Source organism: Phragmites australis, chromosome 16 (assembly GCF_958298935.1).
Source record: "Phragmites australis chromosome 16, lpPhrAust1.1, whole genome shotgun sequence".
Classification (NCBI taxonomy): domain Eukaryota; kingdom Viridiplantae; phylum Streptophyta; class Magnoliopsida; order Poales; family Poaceae; genus Phragmites; species Phragmites australis.
This window is the reverse complement of record NC_084936.1, coordinates 15,290,451-15,316,573: the sequence shown is the minus strand read 5'-3', so window position 1 is coordinate 15,316,573 and position 26,123 is coordinate 15,290,451. Positions and strand designations below refer to the sequence as shown.

Sequence of the window (26,123 nt, the reverse complement as noted above, 5' to 3'; positions counted from 1 at the left end):
GATTGGCAAAAAAATTAAACCGAAAAAAGCAAATCACCAACACACTTGAGTAATTTATATGGAACTATCTAGTTATATAGCCACATGATAAATAACAAAATCGCTTTTAGATAGAACTTGCAACTTGGATTCTAAATACAACTATGACTCAACTTTGAATACAAATAAATAAGTCCATATAAATATATTTATTTTCACAACTATCTCTTTCAAATCGTGTTGCCCATGATGCAGCTAAGATATTCTCATACACCTGCACATATTACATATCGACGTGAATTCCCATCGTACGTTAATAGACTGATCAAGAAATACCTCCTCAGTGCTTGGCCATCATGCACATGCATCATATATAAATGTAAATATATCTCATATGTAAAGTATAGTATTGTAACTTGAAATGTACATACAATGGTGCAACAAAGTAATATGCTCACCATGTAGATTAACGTGTATAGCTTTTTACCATTCCATGCGTACATGAATTGCAAAACGAAATAACCAGATAAATACCTACGGCAGAATGAATTGTAAATTGTGTTAGATAAACATACTTATTACTTATTGTTTATAGTGACGTTCAAAGCAAGTTACCCATATATATTCATTAGAGTACCAGTGTGGAGTATATGTTGCCATCTATAAACATCGTCGTTCCAGCCAGGGCGTGCTACTCTCATGGCAAACATATAGTACTTGGAAATATGAATTATTTTAGGTGTGTACTGCTTGTATGGCATATCTTTACATCAATGTGGAATAGGATTTGAGTCAAGTACGATCAGAGTTCTATCCTGATCGAACACAAAAAGCAAGAATATGTTAATTTGTGCAAATGACATAAGAATCTGCAAAAAGGTAGACATTAGGATAGCGAAAACAATGGCACCAATGGACAAAGGGAAGCATTCTTACAAATTTGCAACGTGAGACATCATAGTTCATAAAAGGCTAGCTTTCTAACGATATGGCCAACTCTTGAACATCGAGTTCTTTTCTATACTTTGGGTCTCGTCCAAAATCAGACGTTTGGGAGAAAACAAAGATAGTAAGGTGCCCGTGTATTACTACGACATCCATATTTCGAACATGTACTCTATTATTACAATAGCATGAAAGTAGTCTTGGCTAAGCATCCGTGTTTTTAGTACAATCTTTTCTTCCTTCAATTTTGATGTAATAATATATGACCAAAATACACTCCATATAAGCAAGTCTTTATATTTGTATTACTCATCTATCATTATTAGAACCAGCATCCTAGATCCTCAAGCCTTGTCCTCTTTCGTCTTGACTTCTCTGACAGGTGAGGTAGTGTATATATCTTCCTAAACAGAAATTATAATTAGTCATTAGGCATTGAGTATGAATATTTTAGCTGATGGGTTGCATCTTCCAAAACAAAAATTATAATTAGTCATTAGGCATTGAGTATGAACATTTTAGCTGATGGGTTGCATCAAACAAACAATCAAACACTCTTTGCCTCATTTTTAACCATCTGGAACAATCAAGAAGTATCATATATGGTCTCTAACATCTACAAGACTCAACCCGGTCTCATTTCTCAAACCAACTCTCCTCATCTAAGTCCTAATGTAATGGCAGTCTTCTAGTTGGGATATAATTACAGAACACACCAGGGCATCAGTGGGTAAGCACAACAAAATATAGTGCATTAACACTTAACAGGCAAGTCATCCAGTATAGGATGTGTCAAAAGTAATGCAATATCTAGCATATAAAACTAAGATGTGTACAGGAAGGTAGGACGCATTGTATATATGATGCAAAAGCACTACTTGTCTTAAGATATTATTGGTCCAGACCAATGATTCATTTCTCTGCCAAGTAGAAGAGGAAGGGAACTGAGCGTTACTTTTTTGTAATATATATATATATATGTATATATATATATGTATATATATATATATATGTATATGTATATATACATATATATATATATATCTGCATTTTATTTGTAGTACATGGCTTGCTGCTCGATGTGAGGCTACTCCGGATACAACTCTCATGACTGGTGGCTTATTTCGATCACCAACGTTCGTGCTGCCATACATAGAGAAGGTGTTCAACAGAAATCTGAGCAAGGCACAGCCTCCAAAAGACTTGGAGCGTACAAACCTAGGTTCGTGCTCAGAATCAGTAATTTGTGTATGCCAGTTTATTATTCACTGTTCTTCAAAGCAAAAATAATTAGAAAAATGCCATCTAAAGGTAAAGCATCGCATCTGGGGATTATATCACTCAAAAGGAACTTCTGAATGCAAGGTTTCTTGCCAGTGTTTTCTCAAGTCAAGCATTAAAGGTGTTACTTGTAGATTAAGCTGAAGGCCATATGATAAAAAAGAAGAAAGAGGAAAGGTAACCATTAAAGTTCAGGATCTTGAGGTGTAAAGTTTAAAAATACTAAACAGAATAGGAAACAGACCTTATCTCATACGGCTTCCCATCAGGAGGTTTCTGAAGACGAATGTCATCCATAATTGAAAAATAGGAGTGGAAAAGCAAGTCTTTCACATCCGTGACTACAGTACAACTTCCAGTGATAGTACTCCATGTTCTATCCTGCAATTAGGAATAGCAAGCAATGTCTTCAAGAAATTCTAACAAACCAACATGGAGATAAACATATAACTAATAAATTGATCATCAAAAGAAAAATCTACCACAAAACAATGAACAAACAGCTTTTCTTTGCTTTCTCCAATTGCACTGAATGTGGCCATTATGGGCGCTAGAAAACCATATACTAATCCAGAAAGGACGCTTCCTGGGATGCCAACTATCAACCATAGGATCAAGATTGCAGTAGCAACAATAAGAAGCAGAAGCTTTACTACAGGTCCCACCAGCTTAGTTCTGCCTTCGAGAAAAGGAGGATGCAAAATGTGAGCACTTTGGTTAGTAATTTGATTAACTTGCCAAAAATAGAATGCAGAACATGCACACTGTACCTGATAATGCAGTAGTATGTCCAAATCAGATGCATGGGCCATAAGCCTAGAATTAGTGCAGATAATCCAATTGCCATGATAAGACATGCCCAAGGGCACAACAAAACACCTGGGATAGAAAATAATGTGAAATGAGGAGTGCATATCATGTCAGAGTTTAAAATGAATAGATAGTTAGCTGACCATATAGCATTGCATTTTTGGAATCTACATATGTCAATATTCTGTGTCATTCCATCATTCATCTGCAAAACATTAATTCCATGGATCACAGCTATTTGCGATACTGGCTGTGGTAAATTAGTACATAACAAAATTTGCATTAATAAACCAGAAACAGGACATTGAACTAAAACCTAAGTTTGAGGAATTTGATAAATTCTTATAAAAAAGAGAAAATTACATATTCTGTGATTAGCCTTCAACAATGCCGTGCCAGTTCTAAGCAAATCCAGCCCAGGATTTTCCAAGTCGAAAAATATACATAATTAGCCATTAAATCAACATAGTTAATTGAAAGCACGTTGACCATCGGTTCATCACCTAACTTCTTGTATTGCAAATTGATCATTCAAATCAAGTCGAAGCAGTTTGGTCCTAGCATAACTAAAATTAGGACAACACGCCAATTATTTAAACAGGTCCTAACTAAAATTCTCCCAAGAAAAGAGAGGAAATGATGAATCAATCATTCCCTCTACAAGCATAATAGGAAATCAAGAGAAGAAACCGCTTAAAAGCAAGAAAATGTCACAGTTGCACACATAACCCTCCCAGTTTAACACGCTTGTGCAGTGGGATGCTAAGCTGCCGCGCGAGCATACCCAGCGGGTTGGCGTGGATGCCGGTGATGACGCTGTCGCCGAGCTCGACGACGGCCTTGTCCTCGCCGAGGCGGGATGTGTAGACGCGGCCGCCGGGGTGCGAACGACCCTCGAAGACAAGCACGCGGAGGCCGAAGCGGAGGAGCTGGCGCGCGGCAGGGATCCCGGCGCGACCCGTGCCGCCGACGAGGACGAAGGCTGTTGCAGCGCCCTGAGGCGGGGTGTCCAGGGGCGGGGCGGTGGGGAAGGCGGCGGACACGCCGAAGTTGATGTGGCCCTCGCGGACGAGGAGCCCGTGGGCCGCGGCGACGAGGTGGTCGTAGGTGGCGGCCACGGTCTCGAGCACGCGCACGCGGGGGAGCGGCGCGCTCGGGTCGGCGCGCCAGGAGGCGAGGATGTGATTGCGAACGACAATGTAGTCGTTGGGCGCGTCGGCGATGGGGGCCGGGAGGAGGGGCCGCTCCTCTGGCCGAAGCTCGTCGATGGGGAACCCGAGAGATAGCACGATGAGCGCCTCCGTCTCCGTCTCCCACTGCCGTTCCTCGGCCGAGAGGCATCGCAGCCGGCGGATGCGCCGTGACGGGAGAGAGTAGCGAGGGAGGTCGGGAGATGGGGGCCAAACGAGAGGAGTCAAGAGATGGCGGGCGAACGAACGACGCAGATGATTTATGCGATGGACGGCGACGCTTCGTGCGGGCTAGCGGGCGCGATCGGACGGGCGATGCTGCGTCGGCCGTCCGGCTGTGGCAGACGGACGAATTCATTTGGTTCTTTTTAAGTAGTAGAGATTGTCAAGCAATCAATAAAACATGTAAAAAATAACTAGAGATCACGAGAGAAAGATAAAACAACCACAACTATGTCGAATAAGGAGAAGGTTTGCAATCCTAGGTGACATGAAATAATTCAATTTGTAGGAAAGTAAATGCCTTTAGAAGACAAATATTTTATCCCGTGGTATCGATGACTTGCCGATCACCTCTAATCCATGTTGATATGAGTTCAAGTCACTAATTGCTCCTTTATCAAGTCACCATTTTTCACATCGAGATGGACTTTATTTGAGCCAGATTAGTATAATGAACTACTTAGTACCTCTTTTCACTAGAGTTGCACTTTATCTCTCCAGCAAGGTGGGCACAATACCTTTCATAATCACCATTGGTGCTTCTTCACAGTCTTCTTTGAAGAGCTCACCGATTTGATCACCTTCAAGCCATCTAGGAGTCGGCAAACTCCAAGATTAACAAATCAATGATGCTTGCTTGAAGAATCACTAGTGCCACAAAGCTCAAACGCTTAACTCAATGCACTAGAATGATCTCACTCTTCACAAAGATGCACAAAAGAGCAAAGAGAGGTGAGGGGACTCGGTTCAAGAGTATGAAATCCAAATGAGCAAGAGAGTCTCGTTGAACCAGCAAGGGGACTATATATAGGCTACTTGTCGAAATATAGCCATTGCACAAAGCCTGACACCTCTGAGTCCCTAGGGTCCGACTGCCACTAGCCCAACAACTATGTCAGAGCATTAAACGCTCTGATTCTGAACATCATTTGAACTAGTGGCCAGACCGCCGCTGGCCATGGTAAGACCACGAGCCAGAACAGAGACTTCAAATTCTCCGTTCGCTATGATAGTCAGACCGGCACTGTCGACAAGTTAGACCGCGAACCAGACCAGAGACTTCAAACTCTTTATTTGCTATGGCGGTTAGACCGGTAGTGTCTACAGTTAGACTGCGAGCTAGAATAGAGACTTCAAACTCTCTGTTCCCTATAGCGGTTAGACCAGTAGGCCCAACGGTCAGACCGTCAGACCATATTACATGGTAAGTCACAATAACCTTACCCTTGCACAAAAGCAATCAGACAGCCGATCCCTAGCGATCAGACCGCCAGTCACACATAACTCACAAAGGGCTATGTTTTCTATTTCTCTCTAAATGAATTCATAATTCTAGCATGAAATGCAAGTTTGAGCAAAGTGGCAACTATAGATGATTCAGGCGAATAAACATCAATCTCTCTTAATAGTACATCATCTAATATTATCAAATCCGGTCATTTTCTTCTCTAATCACCTTATGATCGGCAAAAGAAAAATATCATACTTTATACCTTTACCTTGAGCTAGCCATCATCCAATGCATTATATGTGCTTCATCTAGCTCATCTATTTTCATAGGTACTAGCATTATTACATCTCAAACAACCAAGTTAGTCTACAAGTAAAAGCTATTATTAATTACTAAAACACACATTATGAGCTTAGACGCTTCAGTTACCGCGCCTAATATTTTTATTTTTTTTGCTACCGTGGTACTTATCTAGTTAGACTTAAGAGTATCTTCAATGTATAGGACATGTTCGGGCTAATAGTGGTGACCCATTAAACTTGTGGAAAGTACCGCAATGCTTAACATTAAAAGAGACCCTAAGGTGGATCCCACATCACATAGAAAATATGCACCCAACCATACATCCTCTTGCACAGGTTCTCTCTCCCCGCCTCCCACCATCCATCCGGGATATAGACAATGAGAATTATGGAGCTGTTTGGTTATGGGCCAAAGGGAGTCAATCCAAAATTTGGTCGTGCCTTAAAATTTTGGTCTCTGTTTGGTTTGAGGTAAAATTTGATAATTTTTCTATAATATTTCTGGGCAAATCTCAGGCGACCAAAGCGTCCGCCAAAATTTTTGGCTAATCAAATTTTTACTTGACCTCAAACCAAATGCTATTTTAACAGCTAAAATTTAGCACTACCATGATTTAACCTCTAACCAAATTTTGACTTGGTCTGTTGGGAAAAAAACCAAACAGCCGATATATCTCTATTTCTTATGGTCAAACCACAAGCACATGGTCGAGACTCCTCGAACAACCATCACAATGATTTTGGACGATCCAAACTTGCCCCCTAATCCTTAGTGCACTTTCTTGTTTTCCATTGGGCCTCTGAATAGTCCATGTCCAACGTCAGAAAGGTTTTCAGGTAAGAGTTTTCCTATGCAGAGGAGAGGAGCGAAAATTTATATACTATTTGGTAGTCAGTCAATAACGCACTTTAAGTCACATGAAGACATTAACCACTATTACAAGCGAATCCATATTACGTTTAGAGAGCATGATACAACTAGCCCATTAGACTAGCCCGTGGGCACCGGTGGATTGATTCTTTATGGGAACGAATATCTTTGTTTCTTCTTGTTTGCTAGATTTGGTTTCCATCTTATTTTTACTAGAAAAATAGACTCACTTGGAATACCAAATTCCAAGGTTTGGTTTTCTCAGCATTTGTGCACCACGTAGCGATGTGAACTGTTTATTTGTAGCTTAGAAACGGAATTGTGTAGTGTTGTAATTTTAGAAGAAAAAAAAAATGCCGCTCATGCCTCACGTGAGCACTGTTGCCAGCCCCATTATTCTCTGGATTTAACTAATTCTCAGGGCATGTTTTGTCCAATCTTTTCCACTAGCTAGCTATACCAAGCAAGGCTGTGCATGAAAACCTTTTTAGTCGAGAACCAATTTGGCTCTCCCTCGGTAGCAAGGAAATACTTGCCAACCTAGCACAAATTCAATCCAAGCAAGAGAGCCAAACATGCTTTCTTGTTCACTTACCTTGCCAGGCGATGCTAGCAAGAGGCCAGTAAGTTCTAACCTTGCTAGGCATTGCTAACAAGAGGTTAGTAAGTTCTGCAAGTGAACACAACAAAAAGGAAGATGCACAGGGCATGTTAAGTTCACAGCCCAAACAGAAAACGAGAGAACAAGATCATGGTGACACAATTTAATTTGCTCGAGTGGCTTGGACACTATTCATTTCTAAAATCCACCCGAAGTGGGTGGGACATTAATCTCCTGCGAATATCTGATAACCGATACAGAGCGAACAATGTAAAAACTGACATCATATGCATTTTGGTTCAATAGAGCACATCACTAAGAATCAAACAGGAAAAAATGTACAAGCTTCACCTGTCACCACTCTTCAGTGAACAATCTAATGCGACCGGTCCAGAAAGCCAAGAAACCTGCCTCGCGAAGAATAGCTAGCAACTGGATCAATGTCCATTGCCTCATATCCACCATACTCATAGTGATCATATAGGTCATAGTAGATATTGGGCGAACTGTTCCAGTCCATTGTGTAGTCTACATATTCTGATCTTCTTGGACAGCGAGGGGGACTATGCCTTCTATTGGTACCATATTCAGGTATTCTTGGGAATGGAGGAAGATCTGGATTTCTTGGAGGGAAAGGGAGACTATGCCTTTTACTCTTACCATAATCAGGTCTTCTCGGATATGGAGGAGAAGCACAACTTCTACTAGTTCTATATTGATCATACTCGAGATCGTGCGAATTGTTCCAGTCCATTGTGTGGTTTACCTCCAGTGTTCTTGGACGGAAAGGGGAACTATGCCTTCGACTAGAAACATATTCAGGACCTCTCGGACTGAACCTTCTAGCAATACCATGTTCTTCTCTGCTCAGGTATGGAGGACTGTGCCTTCGACCAGTACCAAAATCAGCAGGAGAAACCGCTGACTCCCGGGGACTCCACGGCCTCCTATCAACATAATCATTGCAAGAAAAATTAACATGGCGCTGTTGTTCATATGTGCGTCTGTTGTTGGTTCCATGATAACTGTCACGGTGGTCCATTCTTTGCCCTTCCGGTGAATAGTTCCTTGATCTCTTTTGAGCATTTCTCCACACAGATGAGTTAGATGAATTTGCTCTAATATTATGCATTGTCTCTTCTCTTCTATTTGATCATGTCCTCTCTCTGGACTTGTATTTAGAAGTCTCTCCTGCTGCATTCTCATCGTTACTCTGTGGACCGTTGTGTCCACTACTTTTTAACCTGCAATCCAGAACTTTATCTTCATAACGAGCTTCTTTTCCATCTATTTGATTGTATTTTCTGTTATTATCCAAGTCCGCTTTGTTAATACCAGTAGCCTTTTCCTTGTGTTCAATTCTCTTTCTCAACTTTTCACCTACAGTATCTATTTCTATGACTTTAGGATTATCATTGCACTGCGAACTATTTTGCTTCTCTTGGCAAGCATAGCTTTCATTAACTTCTCGGTCTTCACCACATCCATATTCTGACTGAGTATCTGTTCTGTTTGCAATAGTTGCCTTATCCACACGTACAACATGAAGTTGCTTTTCTGTAGGGTGGTCATCAATATTATCTAGTGTCACCACACCATTCCCTGAACCAGATTTGCTGTAATTCCTAGCTATCTTCCGTTTTTCTGATCTTGAATCTTGTTCGCACGTACTTTTCCCTATTCGATTTTCTCTCCTGGAGATCTCTTCTGTTTGTCCTGATATCGAGTTATGTCCATATGCATTCTCTCCTCGTTCCATGCCCATCCCTTTTCCTGATTTTAGTTTGCTTCCATCCTCTTCAGCATGTTTCTCCACAAAGAGGTTGTCGAGCACAGCATTCTGCTCATGATTTTCATGGGAGGTGTCTTTGTTGGGGGCACCACTTTCTTCTCCTGAATAATGCTCTGATGTTTTATCTCTTTCGCTGACATATTTATCCCCTTTAGTTCTGTCCCATTCAGCATTCTTGTCTACAAGAGAGTTCTCCGGCAAGATGTCCTGCAGGTTGACATAAAATGTGTTTCTCAACAAGATGTTACAGCTATCATGTCATTTTCACAGGATGAGCATAGCTAACTTGGCCTCGTGGGCCACATAATCTAAGGTCGGCATGTGACACATTAACTTTTATATATCTATGGCTTAACGGAATAAAATGTATGGTTGCCGATATTTTCAACTCCCTCAAATTTATTAAGATCGAGTATCATAAGGCATTTTGAAGACACAACAAGACACAAATATCCATAATTAACAGTAATAACTGTACAGTTCAGGCTACCATGGCTTATGAGTAGAGCATGTCCCAAGGACCTATACAATTCATACTCTAGTAACAAACAGCTTACTGTGAAGCTAGGTTGCATGTGCCAATGAAGCTTATCAGCAATCTAGAACGCAAAATGAGCCATAATATGACAAAAGCTTCAGTACTAACTGACAAAAGGACCATAATTCATAAGCCACAGGATATTACCTTTTTCCTAAATTGGGTTGACAAGGTCAAGTCAGACCAAGACCAAATGAAATGTGCACTGTTAAGGCTATTCATCAAATATTGTGCTCCTCTGCTGCCTAGATTGTTCCAAAATGATTTTATGTATACTAGCTGACTCATAAATTACTAAAGGTCAAAATGGGAGTGCAGATTCATAAGTTCTTATGGGAGTGAAGATTGCATACATGCCCACTAGGACTTTTCAATTTGCACATTTACCATCACAAAAAAACTAGTTCTCGCTGTACCGCTACAAAGGTGACAAATTGGGTTGACAAGGGTCAACAAGTCAGACCAGGACCAAATGAAATGTGCATTGTTAAGGCTATTCATCAAATATTGTGCTCCTCTGCTGCCAGCCGTTACTGTGGTACACACCACAGTTGTTTATTGTTGAGGACCGCAGTTCCAGCACTACGATAACATGGCACAAACCATGGCCAAACAGATGTTTTACTTTTGGGCTTACAACTTACAAGGTAGGTTTATGACATTAACCATCCACAAAAAATGCAATTAAGATGAAGCTAAGTTGCAAAGTGATTTTTTTAGCATAAACGCTTAAGCAGCAACAGGCTAGCTTAACGAAGCAACTTGGAAGAGAGGACTTACAGGCTTCCACACATGAATAGGGAAGCCCAAGTTTTATCCTTCATTCATTTAGTTTAAGATTACATCCAATGCACCAACATGGCTTGGAGTATGGAGTCGTTTGGATGCACCATTCTCAGCTACCAGTGTATGGAAAAATGTGAAATAGCATATAGGGCCAAACAAGCAAAAACAAGCTAATCATCATAAGCTTATTGACTATTAAAGGATAGCTAAGTTTGGCTATGAATGGTCTGATTCTACAAACTCGTAACAAAATGTGAGTACTTTATAGCCTATTATGATAGTTTAAGCACCTGTTAATCCGTAAATACAGCCTCACAATACTGAAGTTATAAAGCAAAAGTAATTATTAGATGTAGAACCAAGTTACAACATATGAGTGTTTATAGGCTTTAGGCTATCTGCCGTAGTTTGAAGTACCTGAACAGAAGGACCATAAATGCCCTTAGTTGATGGCATAACACGCTTCCTAGCAATATCATGGGATCTCCCTGAGGATGTTTCCTTATTGTCCTTACTCGTAACCCTGAAATGAGAAAAAAAAAAGATCCCAGCCACTTGTGAGGAACATTTTTGTAGCACACTGCCTCTTGCACTATGCTACAACAAATTGATTAAGGACAAACCCAAAATGAAGTGCAAAAGAAATCATAATGTGGCTTTCAGTAGTTACAAATACTGGCTATACCAAATAGCTTAAGAATCTAAACTTTTTGAAGATAATCTGTATATTCTAGTGGGCAATAGTTCAAACAAATTAGAACAGAATCAGTGAGGCACCTGTCTTCCGCTTGTCTGCCCACAACACAGGATGAGCTCATTCGTACTCTAGTTCCTGTAACAAATGGTGATGTGCCAAATTGCTTTTCCTGCCCTTTTACAGCTTCTAGACCACTTAGACTAGAGTCATCCCCAACCACAGATGGTTCAAATTGAAGGTCCTCTTTCAAGCACTTTGTTGTACGCACAGGGTTTAGGACCATATGTTCTGACAAGCTATCCACAACTGCAGTACCAACCATAGATGGTCCAAATTGTAGATCCTCTTTCAAGCGCTTTGCTGCACACTGAGATTCTAGAACAATGCACAGCGATGAGTTATTCACAACTACACTATGGGTTTTCTTGCTTTCTTCTATAAATAGCCTGTTTGTCTTGGTAGATTTTGTTGAACTTTGATCAGTATTGTTTCTCCTTTTGCCAGTCATCCTGTCTTCGTTCTTACCAAGATCTCTTGATTTGCTACCTTCTGGAATAGCTGGGAATTTTATATGATTCCTTCTGGCTGTTCCAGTAGCCTTGTCAATTTTATGGTTCCTGGGAGATTTTAATAGAAGTTAATAGCTCTGAGAAGAAAGTGAAGAGAAATGTTGGGAAACAAACCAAGAATTACTTACAGGCAGTAAATCAGAAGTGTTCCGGAAAGCTTCCAAGCACGTTTGTTGACATTGTTGTCCTTTGTATTCAAGGAAAATTCCCTGAGATACAAAATTAGATGACATAAGGACATGAGAACAAACAACAGTGCAAGCTAAATAAGCCAAGAGGCCAATCTGGATGCTACAGAGCACCTTGGCAGACAATCTCTGTGATATGCCATTGGACAACGTCTACACACCGCAAGCTTAAGTGCTCTTTGAGTTTTGTCCTCCATGTGTTTGCATTTGAAACACCAATGTATAGGGCATGTAAATGACATCCCTGCCAAAATCCTTCTCTCCAATTCACAAGCTCCATCAGTGGCATCAGGCTCTAATAATTGCGCAATGCATTTCGGGTGGTAAAAATGTCCACAAGATGCGTTATTGCATTGAAACACCTAACACAATGTACACTCCGGATTAGAAGGACTAGAAGATGTATTAGCAAGTAAGAAACTCAAATAGCAGAACAACTTTAATAATCAGCATTTGACAAAGTTTTTTGTCGGCTTTTGTCCCTGCAGCAGTTAGGCATTCTCTGTGCCATGTGGAAAGGGTGCTAAAATTCAAAAACATAAAATAGGAAGTTGAATGAAAAATGAATTTACTACAGTGAGCATAGTAGTCACCAAATAAAATAGGTTAATACCTTAGCATTTGGCCCATCGGATGGCCCAAGCTCTCCACATTTGAAACATTGGTGTTGCTTATATTTGCAGTTTTCACATAAATAAATATCAATTCTCTGTAAATATGAAAATATGACATGTTACCCATTCAAGCCAATAAAATGACAAAGCTGCAGCACCAGTGAGTAAAAACTTTGAAAATCTACCTTTACTTGTGCAGATGTGTAACCAAGAGTTTCACATTTAGATTCTCTACCATCTTCCATTGTGGGATGGAAGGACCTCTTGCATGAACCTTCACAGCTGCATCAAATCATTGCAAGAATCAAAGTATGTAACCAAACCAATTCAACCAATCAACAAGAGATTCTGCATAGGAAGTTTTATATGCTAACACAAAATTAATGCTCCGTGGAAATAAGGAAGATATCTCATTCGATACTTGTAAGGCATGAAGAAAGTGATATCAAAAGTTAAAAAGGAAGATAAGTTTTCACTCCCGTTGTTAGTAAGAGTATGCATAATTGAACACAAATGGTGAAATAAAAGATATTGTCAGGTTCAAATCTGCATGAAAAACACTTGAATTCCAAAAAATATAGCATAGCACAGGAGCTATTGTTTAAAATGCTACAAAGAGGGGCTTATAGCGATGGTGAATCATGTGGCGACTTTTCATCTTGTGACCCTATTCTTGACTCTTCACGAAGCGTCACGAAGGAAAATCGTGGCACTTAAAAGTGTCTCTAGGAAAAACAAAACCCTCTAAATGTATTTTTGCTTATAGTGCAGTTACCATCATTAAGGACTTGAGAACCCAAATGCCATTGTAAAGAGCATGTAAGTTGCAAAATACCATGAATAAGGGTTATTTAGTGCTAATGGGGATATGAGTATATGACACCCGAGAATTCTGTTCATCCAATGGAACCGATTAGACGTATCAGACGTGTAGCGCGGTGTGTATGGGTGTTGCTCCTGAGTCCCTATCTGATCTGCCCCGGGATCTAGGGGGACGGCATGCCACACATCAACAAACATGAATGTAAAACCCAAGATGTCGTGTTGAATAATTTTCAAGAAGGATACATTCAAAATATAAATGAGATCGTGTGGTGTCTTTCAACTAGACATGTCACAAGAATCAGTATACATGACATTTCTATGGGCTATGACAATATTTTTGCTGTAGAGCAATCTAATCAAAGCTCTCCACTCCACGTCACACATATAAAACCTTCATTGATGTATCACTCATGTAGAAGTTTACCACTTACTCATCCCTATGATTCACCTCCCATAGTTCATTAAAACTTTCCGATCCAATCTTTTTGTTAAGTGATAAGTGCTAAAGCTGTCTTACAAGCAACATTCCATCAGCAAATTGCCTCACTCATCCCAAAAGAAAACCCTTATTCATGACATTTCTATGGTATATTCATCTTGGATGAAGTACCTTGGTCACCTCACATGTATACTTCCTATTAGTGAAATCTATTTAGTTTTTTCTACCAACACAAATAAAAGAGTGTACTTTTTTGTTAAAAAAAAGCACGCATTGACACGACATTACCATTGTCCAATTAGTGTTTGATGTTCTTAGAAAGACCCAAGTGGTTTTGCAATAAGTCAATGAATATGATATGGAACATTAAATAAGCCAAGGTTTACAACTTCAAGGTTTGTAAAACATAACATCATGATTATGAAGGTGTCACTTAGCCATTGAGGTGCCTAGGGGAAGCCACCACACTTGTTGTCTTGCCTTGCTCTAGCATTGCGTCATTTAGGTGTCACAATAGACCTGTTTAGTGTCGCTAGGGGCAAGGCAGACACCTTAAGGAAGTTATTGGTAGGAGATTGAAGAGAAAGAGAGCATGAGTGATAAAAGAGAAGGATAGGGGAAAAAATCTAAAAGGCAAGATGACTACAGAAAGGTGGAGCGTGATTGAAAAAATAAATAGGAGAGGGAAAGGGAGCTCAAAATTTTTCTAATCTACGATACCCGTTGTTGTCCACCTCTCTTCTGGTCCGATACTTCAATGCCATCTTCGTGTACAACTCGCCGATGACAATCGTGGTCAAATTGAATCTTTGTGAGAAGATTTAAGAGAGAGAAGATGCTAGGATTAGGGTTTGAGACTTAAAAGGTTTAAGTGATAGGGAGTTGTTGGTAACTAGGATGACTTTGTGGACTCGGTTAGGCTACATTCCCTTTTCTTTGCTATCATTTTCTTATTTTTCCCCTTTACCATTTAACCTTATTTCCCTTTAGCGTTAACCTCCTCATGCTTTTGTTCGTGGTCACTATGGCATTGCCTCGGGCGTGCAAGGCGTTGCCTAGGTGTCCAAGCGGTTACTAGGCACTTTGCCTCACCTTAACACCATGATAACCTTGATCATGACGCAAATTAAAATTAGAGCACAAGCAAAAAAATTGAATAAAGGGCAAAAGAAAAATACTAATCTAATTTGTTGAAGTCAATCAAGGGTTGATGTGCACTTACCTAAGCAAATCTCCTCCATCATCACAAATCGCACATATTTGATCAGTGCCATCATCATCATTAGTGTCATCACCACTACTATCATCGTCGCTATCAACTTCGTTGTAGTCATTGTCATCATCATTTTTGCTTGCACACCGCTCATCACTGATGAAGACTTGCGCTTTGGTACCCATGGTCTTCAAAATAGGCTAAATCAAAAGAAAAGTGAAAAACACGGAAATATCATACATTAAACTTTTAAAATAGAATGTTAAAGCATGGGGAGATTTAGTAACAAGAGAAGCGCATACTAGTCATTCAAACTATCAAGGTCATCTAATTTAACCTTAGACCTCTAAGCCATCTAACTTTCCCATAATTTAATCTTAAACCACCAAATCATCCAACTTTAACCTGTAAACTATCAAAGCTTGTTTGAATAAGCCCACACTGGTTATTTCACCATATTCGATGCAAACTGTTATGACTAGCACTTGTATTATATTGAATAGCCCCAAAAGAAATAGAGTACATGAGTGCGCAACAGAAAATGACTACTAATGAATTTGTATCCTATAACACATAAAAAATTCTATACTCTTAACACCCCGCCTCAAATGTAAGTCGTATGCAATAGTGTTAGATTTGAAAGAATAGACACTAAGTTCTAAACTTAGACAATATAAAATTGATACATCCAAAATCTGTCGAATCAACCGAAAAAGTGCAAAACGAAGCACATGAGTAGTCATGGTTATGACTACAAAAGAATGACCTTGATCAAGAATCGTATACAAAGCAATGACGAACAGCAAGACGATAAACGAAGTAGTCACTAAAGCTAAAAAAGATCTAGATGGCACTGCTACATCAATAACAATAGGAAAATATTAGCGAAACAAAAACAAATTTTGGCTAACAACAAAAGAAATAAGTAGATTGACAAAGGAATATGTGGACTCACACAAAATAGAACTCAATGAGAGACTTCAACGTGTACTCAGCGGAAGTAAAGACTAAAGAAAAATAGAGATACTAGCAACGAAGATGAAAGTAACAATACTAGGAAAAGCAGCGGAAGCACGCGGAAATACCAAGTAGCAAAACTAGCACAACATGGACACAAACAAAAGCCTTGCAGCGATCACCATCAAGAACTAACATGTATAGGCTCCAGCCCAAAATCAACGGTCCCAAATAGCACAGAGATGAAGCCCAAAGCAAAGTCATATCCAGAAGAGAGCACTACCCCATGTGATGATGAAAGGCCACCAAGAGCATAGAGTTGCAGCATCTGTTGATGAGGAAGGCCCTCTGTGGCCATACAGATAGACAGCGATGAAGACAAGCGACGAGCAATGCTAAGGCACAAGTTGAGCAGAGGTATGTAGCCCAACGATGGCCTAGTGCAAATGATGTGATGGCGGCAACCACGAACGACGGTTGAAGACAAGACCATCTGTGAGAGGATTCGACAACGGGTGGCTCCGATGGCGAGATTCGGTTGGCGGCGCTAGATGAAGCACGGCTACAGGATCCAGCAACAACGCCGACGCATGACGAGGCCCTGGTTGCTGAAGGAGATCCCAACGGCCGACAGACCAACAACAGATGCAGCGACATGCAGATCCACACCTAAGAGATCAGATGGCGGCGACCTGAAGAGCCAGCGACGGAGGTGATCTAAAGAGCGACAGCAATCAGGAGAAGAGGTTCGCAACGATGGCCACCAGATCCGAACGTCTGACGACAAAATCGAACAACCTTGAAGGCAGCCCTCGAGCAGACGACTGCAGATTCGATCCAAATCCTCAACGGCTGTGGAGTTGTAGATGACAAGATCCTAATCCTCGAGCAGACAACAAGAGCAAAACAAATCCCGATGATGGAGATCAGCAGCGTGAACGAGAAACTGGCGACGTGCGCAAGACAAAGAGAATTGCGACGGCAACAATTTGGTGGCATGCAGACAATCCAAACGAGGATCGATTAGGCGGACAGCGACTCAGCAGCTTCCTTTATGTGGTGGTGACATAAAAACAAAGATATGTAGAACCAGACAGAAGGACGAGGCCGCCCCCAGGAGTTGAGCTTGCTCCCCCGGGGGGGGGGGGCAGGACCATATCCGACCATGGTGGCTGCTAAAGGAGAAAACCCTAACCTTGGCTCCGGTAACATGTTATGAATAGCACCTCTGTTGAATAACCCCAAGGGCAATATATAGAGTACATGAGTGTGTAATAGAAAAAGACTACTAATGAATACATATCTAACATGTAAAGGACTCTATATTCCTAACATCATTGAAGTTTCATGTCGGTAGCTCATATCATGCCTTTCACGTTTATGCCTAAATCATATTGGGCGCTGTTATTAGTGAAGTTGTTAGACCATAATTTTGTTGGCATAGCCACGTGAGTATATGTGGTTGCAGCGGTTAAGACTTAAGATTGCAAAGCATCGTTGATAAATGCAAGAACCCTTCACCCACAAGTAGATGGCCTTATTGATTGTCGTACTCTAAATTCTCATATGGCGAGAAGATAATAAATTTTGACATGTGCTAACCATGGTTTAGAAGGATATTGGGCACTCCCAACCTTAGTTGCATAGTTATTACAACGGTGCGGCGTGGCGATGTCATACACACATTATAGTTAGGATATTAGGAAATTATATTGGCAATGTAAATGTTAGCTTCGGGGACATTTGGTTCCAAAAGGGTTAGTAAAGTTTGATTGCCTCGGAACGCTCAACTTTTTAAAAAGTGGGACTAAAATTAAGAGCTTTGTCCAACGCTTGCACGAATATTGGATGTTGCGTCCGACTTGTGGAGTCCCATGCCTAAAGAAATAAAATTGCAGGTGATGACGTGTGCCATTATCATCCATATGACTCAACTCCCATCTCCTCAAGTCCCAACCACCTCCATCTCCTCTCTCCAACTATCTCCATAGATTGAAGCTCTTGCTTTCTCCCTTAAATTAGGCTCTCGCCTTCATATTTGAGCTCATTCCTTCTCCATGTTCTAACGACCATGGCCAGGAGCTCAACTCCTATTTCTTCTCTCCTCCCTACCCAATTAGGTTATGCATGGAGGGCATGCACATGGCTTGGTGGCAGAAGCGCAGGGAAAGCACGCGCCCGGCTTGATGGCAGGCCGAGTAGATAGCAAACGGGCAAGCGGATGGCGTCATAGGCATGGCGGCTCAGCTTTGACCCGCGTGTATTGTGCCCGCCACACCACGTCCCCACAACAGCACCACAGGGACGCTCCACCTATATGGCAGGCGCCATATACTTCCACGTCGTGGCATCACCATGGAGAGGAGCAATCCAACGCCACGATACTATATCGACGCCCTCATAAAGGATGATAAAGGTGTACATATTGCAGCTAAATACACAAGGCAACAAGCACCAACTACTAGAAGGAGAAAGTAACATCTACTCAACCTCCCAGCTGGTGCAACACAAAGTAGCAGGCCACTTGCAAGTTTAGTTGCAAGGGAAGGTAGCTACGTTAGACTCTAAACAACCACCTCGCCAACACAAAAGTAAAGCAAAGGATGCTTGAATGACTAGATGTCACATACCCGAGGGATCTCAGCACACAAATCACACACGCCAAGCCCTCCAATCAACTCAATTTGGGAACTCACAGCCAACAAGTCACCACGCAATCTGGGGAACAATAGAGAAGGGGTTACAGACCCGGTACAATGGAGAAGACAGGTCAAAAGAACAGTAGGAGACTGGGAATGGTGAACAGCAAGGGAGGGAAATCAGAGAAGAGAAGCCTGGAGAGAAGAAGACCAAAGGAGGAAGAAAGGAAGTAATATGTCTGCTCTTCGTTGGTCCCAGTTGCTCAGCGTTTCCTCCTTTTGCAACATCCTCCCTGAGTCTTGGGGCCTACCTATCATTACCGGTTACCTGACATCCCCCCCGCCTTGAAATTCGGCTTGCCCTCAAATTGATATTGCGATAAACTCCTGAAGCCTAATATCACTGCTTGCGATCTGCATCTGTATCACGATGCTCCTAAGCACCATCTAGATCACGATGCTCCCGATTACCGTACTTCCACTGCTTCGTGCTCCACCATGCGTGCTGCTGCTATTAGCCATAGCCATAACTTGGTTGTGCCTTCCTCTATCAAACACAAACGAGCCCCTCGAGCAAATGGTGCGTGCTTGCACCTCCATTTTGTCGAACCTACCCGGCCCTACCATCGGATCAGGAAACAGTGGTGGCAACCGATTGGAGCGCCACAGCTAAGGCAGAGGCTAGCAACCAGGAGGCGACGGCCATGGCGCCTACAAATGTTGGAGTAAAGGCCCAGAGCCGTGGCACGGGGAAGACCAAAGCGTCGCGGCGCGCGGCAAAGTTGCCTCGAAGTGGCTGAGGTCTTTCGCCAAACACCTTGTAAGCGTGGCTACCTGGTGCACATCCCGCTCAGTGACAAACTCCTTGTCCGCTAAGAGCAGCACGACGCCTCCCTCGAAGTAGCTAAGGCCTTCCGTCGAAGGGTTGACGAGTGCTTGTCCACGGGGATCGAGGGCCGTGACAAGGACAAGGTAGTTACTCTCCATGCTAAAGACGTCAGGCTGGTAGGGGCCATTGCGGCCAGACACGAGCCCAACGGCATCAAGCTCGCCTTGGCCACCGTCGCCGCTCGAGAGGGCGCACAGTCCTCCATCCTCGCGCGCAACCTGGTTCACCTTGAGGAAGCGTGCGCCACCTTCAGGGCCGTCACTAGGCATGACATCCACATCCATGCGACTGGCGTGCAGAACATCGACGCCGTGGCGCAGGCACTCGTGAAGGCCGACCCCGCCAACGTCCTGGTCCACGTCCACAGCGTGTTCGCGCCGCAAAGGCTCGAGAGGCAGGTCGTGGAGGGGGTCAAGCGGATGGTCGACCTCCACCACAGAGGAGGTAGCACCAACCCCGTTGATTCGGTACAGCTTCTCATGCATCTGGCGGAGCATCGCCTCCATCCTCGCCATGGAAGCCGAGAGATCAAAATCCTCGCCCATGGCTTGCTCGGCATAGTCTGAGAGAGGTGATGGCAACGGTGAGGTTGTGGTGATGGCTCTGATACCAATTGTCATGTACCCGAAGAATCTCTGCGCACAAATCACACACACCAAGCACTCTAATTGACTCAATTCGGGAACTCACAACCAACAAGCCACCACACGGTCTGGGGAACAATAGATAAGGGGTTACAAACCAGGTACAATGGAGAAGACAGGGCAGAAGAATAGCAGGAGACTGGGAATGGAGAACAACAAGGGTAGGGAATCAGAGAAGAGAAGCCCAGGGAGGAGGAAGATCGGAGGAGGAAGAAAGGAAGTAATCTGTCTGTTCTTCGTTGGTCCCAGTCTCGGTGTTTCCTCCTTTTGTAGCATCCTCCCTGAGTCTTAGGGCCCACCTATCATTACCAGGTACCTGATACTAGATGACATGATGATGAGTTCAATAAAGGAGTGGTGGTACAACATGACATGATGATGGTCCAACAAGTAACGAGCCTAACAGGTGTTTGCCTTGATGAAGATGGATGAAGTTGGAAAAGAGAGAAAGGAGGGGATGGTTCCCACCATCTTTTGGCTAGTCCAATAGTACCATGAATATAGTTGTATGGCGCCGAATGTTGACCAACTAAAAAACGACATGTACAGCAATTAAGTGTAGTAGAGATGCGTATGTTGCAATGGATTTATGGTCATACAAGAAAGGATCGGATCTGAAATAATGATATACATGATAGGACAAAAGTAGCATCAATTGAACAAAAGCTTGTCCAGCATCGATTGAAATGGTTGGTTTAAGCATACCCAACGAAGGGCACCAGAGTCACCTACGCATAGCATGATACTAAGGCGCGCTAATAATCTGAAGAGATGTAGGAGTCGACCAAATTTAACATGGGATGAGTCTGTAAAGAGACTTGGATGAATAGAATATCCCCAAAGAACTATATATGGATAGAAACTCGTGGAAGTTAGCAATCCACGTGCCAAAATCATAACTTATGCATTAGTCTCCTTACCGTTATTAGTGTTGCTATTTTTTACTAATACATTATTATTGTTGTTGTTTTATCATCATCTTTTTAGTTGGATTTTGTCGATTTTATCTTTAGCCTACCCCAAATTTCTGGGGACAAAGGCTTTGTGGTTGTTATTGTACTAGTAACATGAATATACTTCCGATTGATATGTTATACAAAGCGGACATTTGCCTACAATGCACTTCAGTTATTTGTTCCAAATTTTTATAATTAAAGGGCGTGCAAAAGAGGGAAATCGGTGTTAAAAAGGTAATACAATGTCACGATAAAAAAGAGGATTTGGAAGAACATAAATTTGTCAATTTTCCAAGGGAATTATAGATCTAACCAACATATTAGCATCTTTGCATACCTTATTGATCTTCTTGAAGTTATTCTTAATAAACCTTTGTATAATCTGCATTTACCAAAAAAGAAAGAATATAATGGAAAACAACCCATCTAATTAGTGTTAAAACTCTATAGGTCTACGTCACTTAAGGTAACAAAGAATTCACAAATAGAGTTCCATGTAAAAGATGGGAGTCACAACACAAGTTTATCAAGATTGATGTTAACTTGATATAAGTTAACTATTGTCTCTCAAAGCCAAGACATGGTACAAACACCTCAAAACTTCTAATTGGTGCTATGTGTCAATCTACCACAAGTTGTGGCCATCCGACCTCCCTTTTTTGTCAATCCACACAAAAAAGCCCACCTACACATACTACCAAGGGAACGAAGAATGCAAGCGTAGTTGTACATCTTATACAATATATTCACTGCAATTTATTCCCTTCATTCGGAATGGTATGACATTTTAGAATGAGTGGTCAAACTTCTAGGCTGCTAATTTGTCCAAAAAAAGGTAAGATTTGTTACATGAAAATAGTACCATTAGATTTCTTATGGGAAGAACATTTCAAATATTATAGTTTTGTATTTTTACTAGCATTATGGATGGAAAATAATGATTGAAGTTGTTTATTGAAGACCATGTATCATCCAAAGAAATGGGATAGGGTAGTAAATCATACCTTTGACTCCATCAATGTTTGATCCCTCTCTATGAACAACTTGATCAAGGGTTGGTGCTTTATCAAGTCGTCCAACACGGGCTCAGTATCATATTTACTACAAAAGACAAACAAATCATTATGAGCATTTAATTTGCTAGGGAAAGTCAAACAAAAGGCACATAGATGGAATACTCGAAAACTTCATGAAGGTGATCCCAAAGGTGACGCCAACAACTTCTCTTGTCTCTTTTTCTAACAAAGTGGATCATTTGCACCGTGATCAATATTGATCGAACGAACTTCTCATAACATTTTCGTGGCTTCAATAGTCTTATCCACTTATGTTCACTAGAAAGCACATAGATGTTGGGTTGCTCAAGGTCAAGTCTTAAGCTCCAACCCACCACCTTCCTGTATATATGAAGGCTTTTATCCGCAAATCCACGTAAGTATACGTTCTCAATGTCATAATCCGCCACTTCATTATTCTCACCAAACTGGAAAGGCAGGATATTGAAACAAATAGGCTTCTCTTCACCATCCTCAAAATAGTACTCGTTGACATCCTCGAATTGTGGATCCACTCCATCATCTTCATCGAACATTATGGACCACACTTGTTTGATTCTATTAAGGAAAACAAATATCATTTCTTCGAACACCAGGCAAGCAACAAACCAAAATTAATCTCTTTTTAAGATGAAAAAAGACAGTAACAAATCATATGTCAAGGAATATCATAGAGGATGTCCTCATTACTACTAAAGTTTATGCATGAAATATACTAAACAAAAATAGGTTAAGAAAAACAAATAAAAGGAGGAAAAACTTGTTTTGTAGCATCGAAAGATCACTTCTTTGGCTAAATACAATCAACTCGTTCCAGTTCACTTCAATACAATTGAAGCTCTCTTTGTTCCATTATTTATTACTCCCTCCAGTCATAATTCATGTCGTTTTGGAAATATTCGGTCAAATTTTCAAAACTTTAACTAACAATAGCTTTCAAAAATATTTGGTTTATAAACTTTAAAATTATATGCATAGATTTGTCTTGAAAAATCTTTCGTAATATCACAAATTCAATGGATTTTATAAATATATTCTAATAGAAAATAGTGGATCGTGTCTTATCCAAATCGACATGTATTATGACCGGAGGAAGTACTAAGTTACTTTAAATGGTATATACCTTCAACTTAAGCTTCATTGTTCTTGTTTTAAGATCTCACAACCCTTCATCCCTATTGCAACACTATCCCACCATCATCTCCATTGCCTGTTGTGGAGGCAATTCACCATTGCCTCCACTGTCGTCCCTTCCAGCAAGCTCCTTTCCACTATCGTCCCTTCCGGCAAGCTCCTTTCCACTATCGTCCCTTCTGGCAAGCTCTTCTCCACTGTCTCTAAACCCTTCCACATATATGATCGTTTCACCTCCTCCTCCACGTCCTTCTAACTTGTGGGCGATGAAAGTTCAGCAAACATCATGGTTGACCAAAGTGGGCTCATCACTAAGGATCATGATCTAGTCGATTTTGATGTAGTCTAGCCTTTCACCATCATTAAGATTTTGGTGGTTGTCCCATTTCTTAGCTACCGCCAATAGTCTAGCATTCTAACTTGCCTTGTGATGTTTCTCGTCAGGCTTGGGACAAACTAGTGAGTAAAACTATTTTTGGTCTGACTCGATAGATTTGGTCAAAGTTCCCATGGGGCAATTTTTACCATTTTATCTTTTTTAATCGAATTCAAGAATATATGCAAAGAAGGTAAAATTATTGACATAATAATACATAATGATAGAAGATCCAACTTCAATGGCGTAGCCAAAGTGGTGATCTTTCTCTGCTTCAAAACTAACTTCCCATAAAGGAGGTGAATAAATGAATTGGTGGATGAAAGAACAAATCTTGCCTACAATAGTGCCCACAAGAGTATCCGTTTACATGCATAATTTAGCCTAGAATTATCACTCCACCTCAACAAAGATGGAACACAAAATGAACATTAAAAATACTTACTGTCAATGCGACCAAATAATATGATTTTGCAGAAAAAAATAAAAAAAAAAGAAACGATTTTTTTTGCATAGAACAAACATTAAGACTAATTGCAGTAAACTATAACCAGGGAACTACCGAAACACTCGCTTCCTAACTAAAATATCTAGGCAATCAGCTAGAAAAGAGTACTAACAGAGCAGCAATTTCACAAAAAATTAACACAAAATTTCAGCTAGTCTCACAATCACAGATCACATGATGAATATTTAACATTTCAACCAATTCAGCAGCCACTACAGATTACATCTAAGGATTTCAACAACTAATACAAAAATCTGCTAGAACCTTCTGATTTCCAGTAAAATTCCTAGACCAACTCGAACAAACTACTTGATAAAGAGGGGAGCAAGTACTTTTAGGAGTTCAATGTTAGATGTGATCCTATGTGGCCCGCATATGCAGGCCAAAGCACGGAGCACCAAAGGAAATTACTCCTCAAGAAAAATGTCATAAAGGCAGTCGAGAAAGAACCCCAATACGGAACCCTTAGAAAAACTACAAGAACACGTTTGAACTTTTTTATTCGAAATAAAGTATCAGGAATCCGACACCAGAAATCTTTCAAACGACACGTATTTGCGCAAGAATAGTGCCCAAAGCTAGCAGCAGAAGCGCCAAAATGCCCATAAAATTAATCTTGTATTTGCGCACCAAAGTCCAAATATTTTTTTTTTCGAGCCAAGAAAGCCCAAATATTGTGCTTCGAACTTTAGGACAGATAAATAGTAATGACAATAAAAATCTTCTGCGGTTACCTAACTCCTAATTAAAGCATTACAAATTTTTGGAAGAGAATCAAAAGAGATGCACGGGAACGAACCGGATAAGGATCTCAAGCTGCTCTTGAGCAAAATCGCAAGTACTTGAGGAAACACATCGAACCTTTGTGGAGAGAAAACTCAAATACTCAAAAAATTAGTGAACATTTGTGGCCAGCGTATACACGTATGTAAAATGGCACCAAAGTTGCCCTCTTTTATTCAGCAACAGTAAAGGACGAAACGCTGATACGTGATCCTGCAAGAACCCTAGAAAAATCCCAATAATACGTCTAGAGAAACAGGAGTATGATCCTCTCGAATTAGAAACTAGGGGGAAAAGGTTTACCTTCCAATCCAAAGAACAGAAAAACATAAATTCGCCCAAAAAAACTTTCTAGAGAGAAATTCGGCAAGAATCTCACAACGAACATGCTCCGCCTACAATGCGCTGACGCGCCGCCGCTGAACCAAAACCGCACCTTGCTCTAAGCAAAACCCCCCAAAACCCCACCGCCGCCACGAACAGGGCGCGAGAAGGAACCGCAGCATTGCAAGATGAACCGAGGTGGGGGATGAGAATAGAGTTCGCTGCAAGAATCGTACCTCAAGCTCGAAGCAGAACCGGTTCTTGGATCTTCCCCTTCCCGATAGCAGAACCCAGGAGGTGAAAGAGAAGGAGAGTTTGCCCAGTGCCGCCACTCTGTATCTAGCGGCGCGGCCGTGCGTCCCGGGACTTCCGCTTGCCGTTGCTCTACGTGAGACGTCAGATCGATCCATCGGACGGTGGAGGAAGAGACGAGGAAAAGCAGCGGACGGGAAAAGGAAACTAGGAAGATCCGTCTGGCTGGTTTCTCGCATAGATCAGATAATTTGGTTGTGATCGGATCTTGTAACTCCCTTACCGGCGCTAATAAAATTGGTTCATCTTCATTGGTTGGAGCGGATTTCTGAAGATATTTCAGACTGATTTTATTGGAATTACAGTAAAAAGTAGATTCCATATGAAACCAAAAGCCCAACTCGAGCAAGAAATAGGTCAGTGTTATTACGAAGGAACAGTAGAAATCACATAAATATCATGTCAGACCAAAGTTAATAAAATATTAATTATTATAACAAAGCAAAAGTTTAC

The 26,123-nt window shown here is 41.2% G+C and overlaps 2 protein-coding genes across 2 annotated transcripts; both read right to left on the bottom strand.

The window, feature by feature from the left end:
• Positions 1–528: 528 nt before the first annotated feature.
• On the bottom strand, positions 529–7,952 carry LOC133895083 (uncharacterized). The gene is made up of 8 exons (XM_062335283.1): positions 7,844–7,952; positions 7,427–7,501; positions 4,959–5,019; positions 3,800–4,485; positions 2,976–3,084; positions 2,688–2,880; positions 2,450–2,586; positions 529–794 (listed from the first exon to the last, which is right to left on the bottom strand). Exons 1-8 carry the CDS (start codon positions 7,950–7,952, stop codon positions 782–784), a joined length of 1,383 nt encoding a protein of 460 aa, XP_062191267.1. The 3' UTR covers positions 529–781.
• Positions 7,953–8,585: 633 nt separating this feature from the next.
• On the bottom strand, positions 8,586–25,799 carry LOC133895776 (uncharacterized). The gene is made up of 12 exons (XM_062336282.1): positions 25,595–25,799; positions 22,357–22,791; positions 22,183–22,279; positions 21,516–21,560; positions 15,103–15,293; positions 12,802–12,898; positions 12,616–12,711; positions 12,117–12,364; positions 11,943–12,023; positions 11,326–11,862; positions 10,966–11,071; positions 8,586–9,431 (listed from the first exon to the last, which is right to left on the bottom strand). Exons 2-12 carry the CDS (start codon positions 22,767–22,769, stop codon positions 8,586–8,588), a joined length of 2,757 nt encoding a protein of 918 aa, XP_062192266.1. The 5' UTR covers positions 22,770–22,791; positions 25,595–25,799.
• Positions 25,800–26,123: the final 324 nt, after the last annotated feature.

Coding starts and splice junctions, on each gene's coding strand:
- LOC133895776 (XM_062336282.1), bottom strand. CDS start 22,769: ATGTTCGATGAAGATGATGGAGTGGATCCACAATTCGAGGATGTCAAC. Junction 22,280..22,356: donor CACCTTCATGAAGTTTTCGA/GTATTCCATCTA, acceptor TGTCTTTTGTAG/TAAATATGATACTGAGCCCG. Junction 11,072..11,325: donor GGCAGACAAGCGGAAGACAG/GTGCCTCACTGA, acceptor TTCTCATTTCAG/GGTTACGAGTAAGGACAATA.
- LOC133895083 (XM_062335283.1), bottom strand. CDS start 7,952: ATGGACTGGAACAGTTCGCCCAATATCTACTATGACCTATATGATCAC. Junction 7,502..7,843: donor TGCTAGCTATTCTTCGCGAG/GCAGGTTTCTTG, acceptor GTTCACTTGCAG/AACTTACTAACCTCTTGTTA. Junction 5,020..7,426: donor TGCTAGCATCGCCTGGCAAG/GTAAGTGAACAA, acceptor GCCGACTCCTAG/ATGGCTTGAAGGTGATCAAA.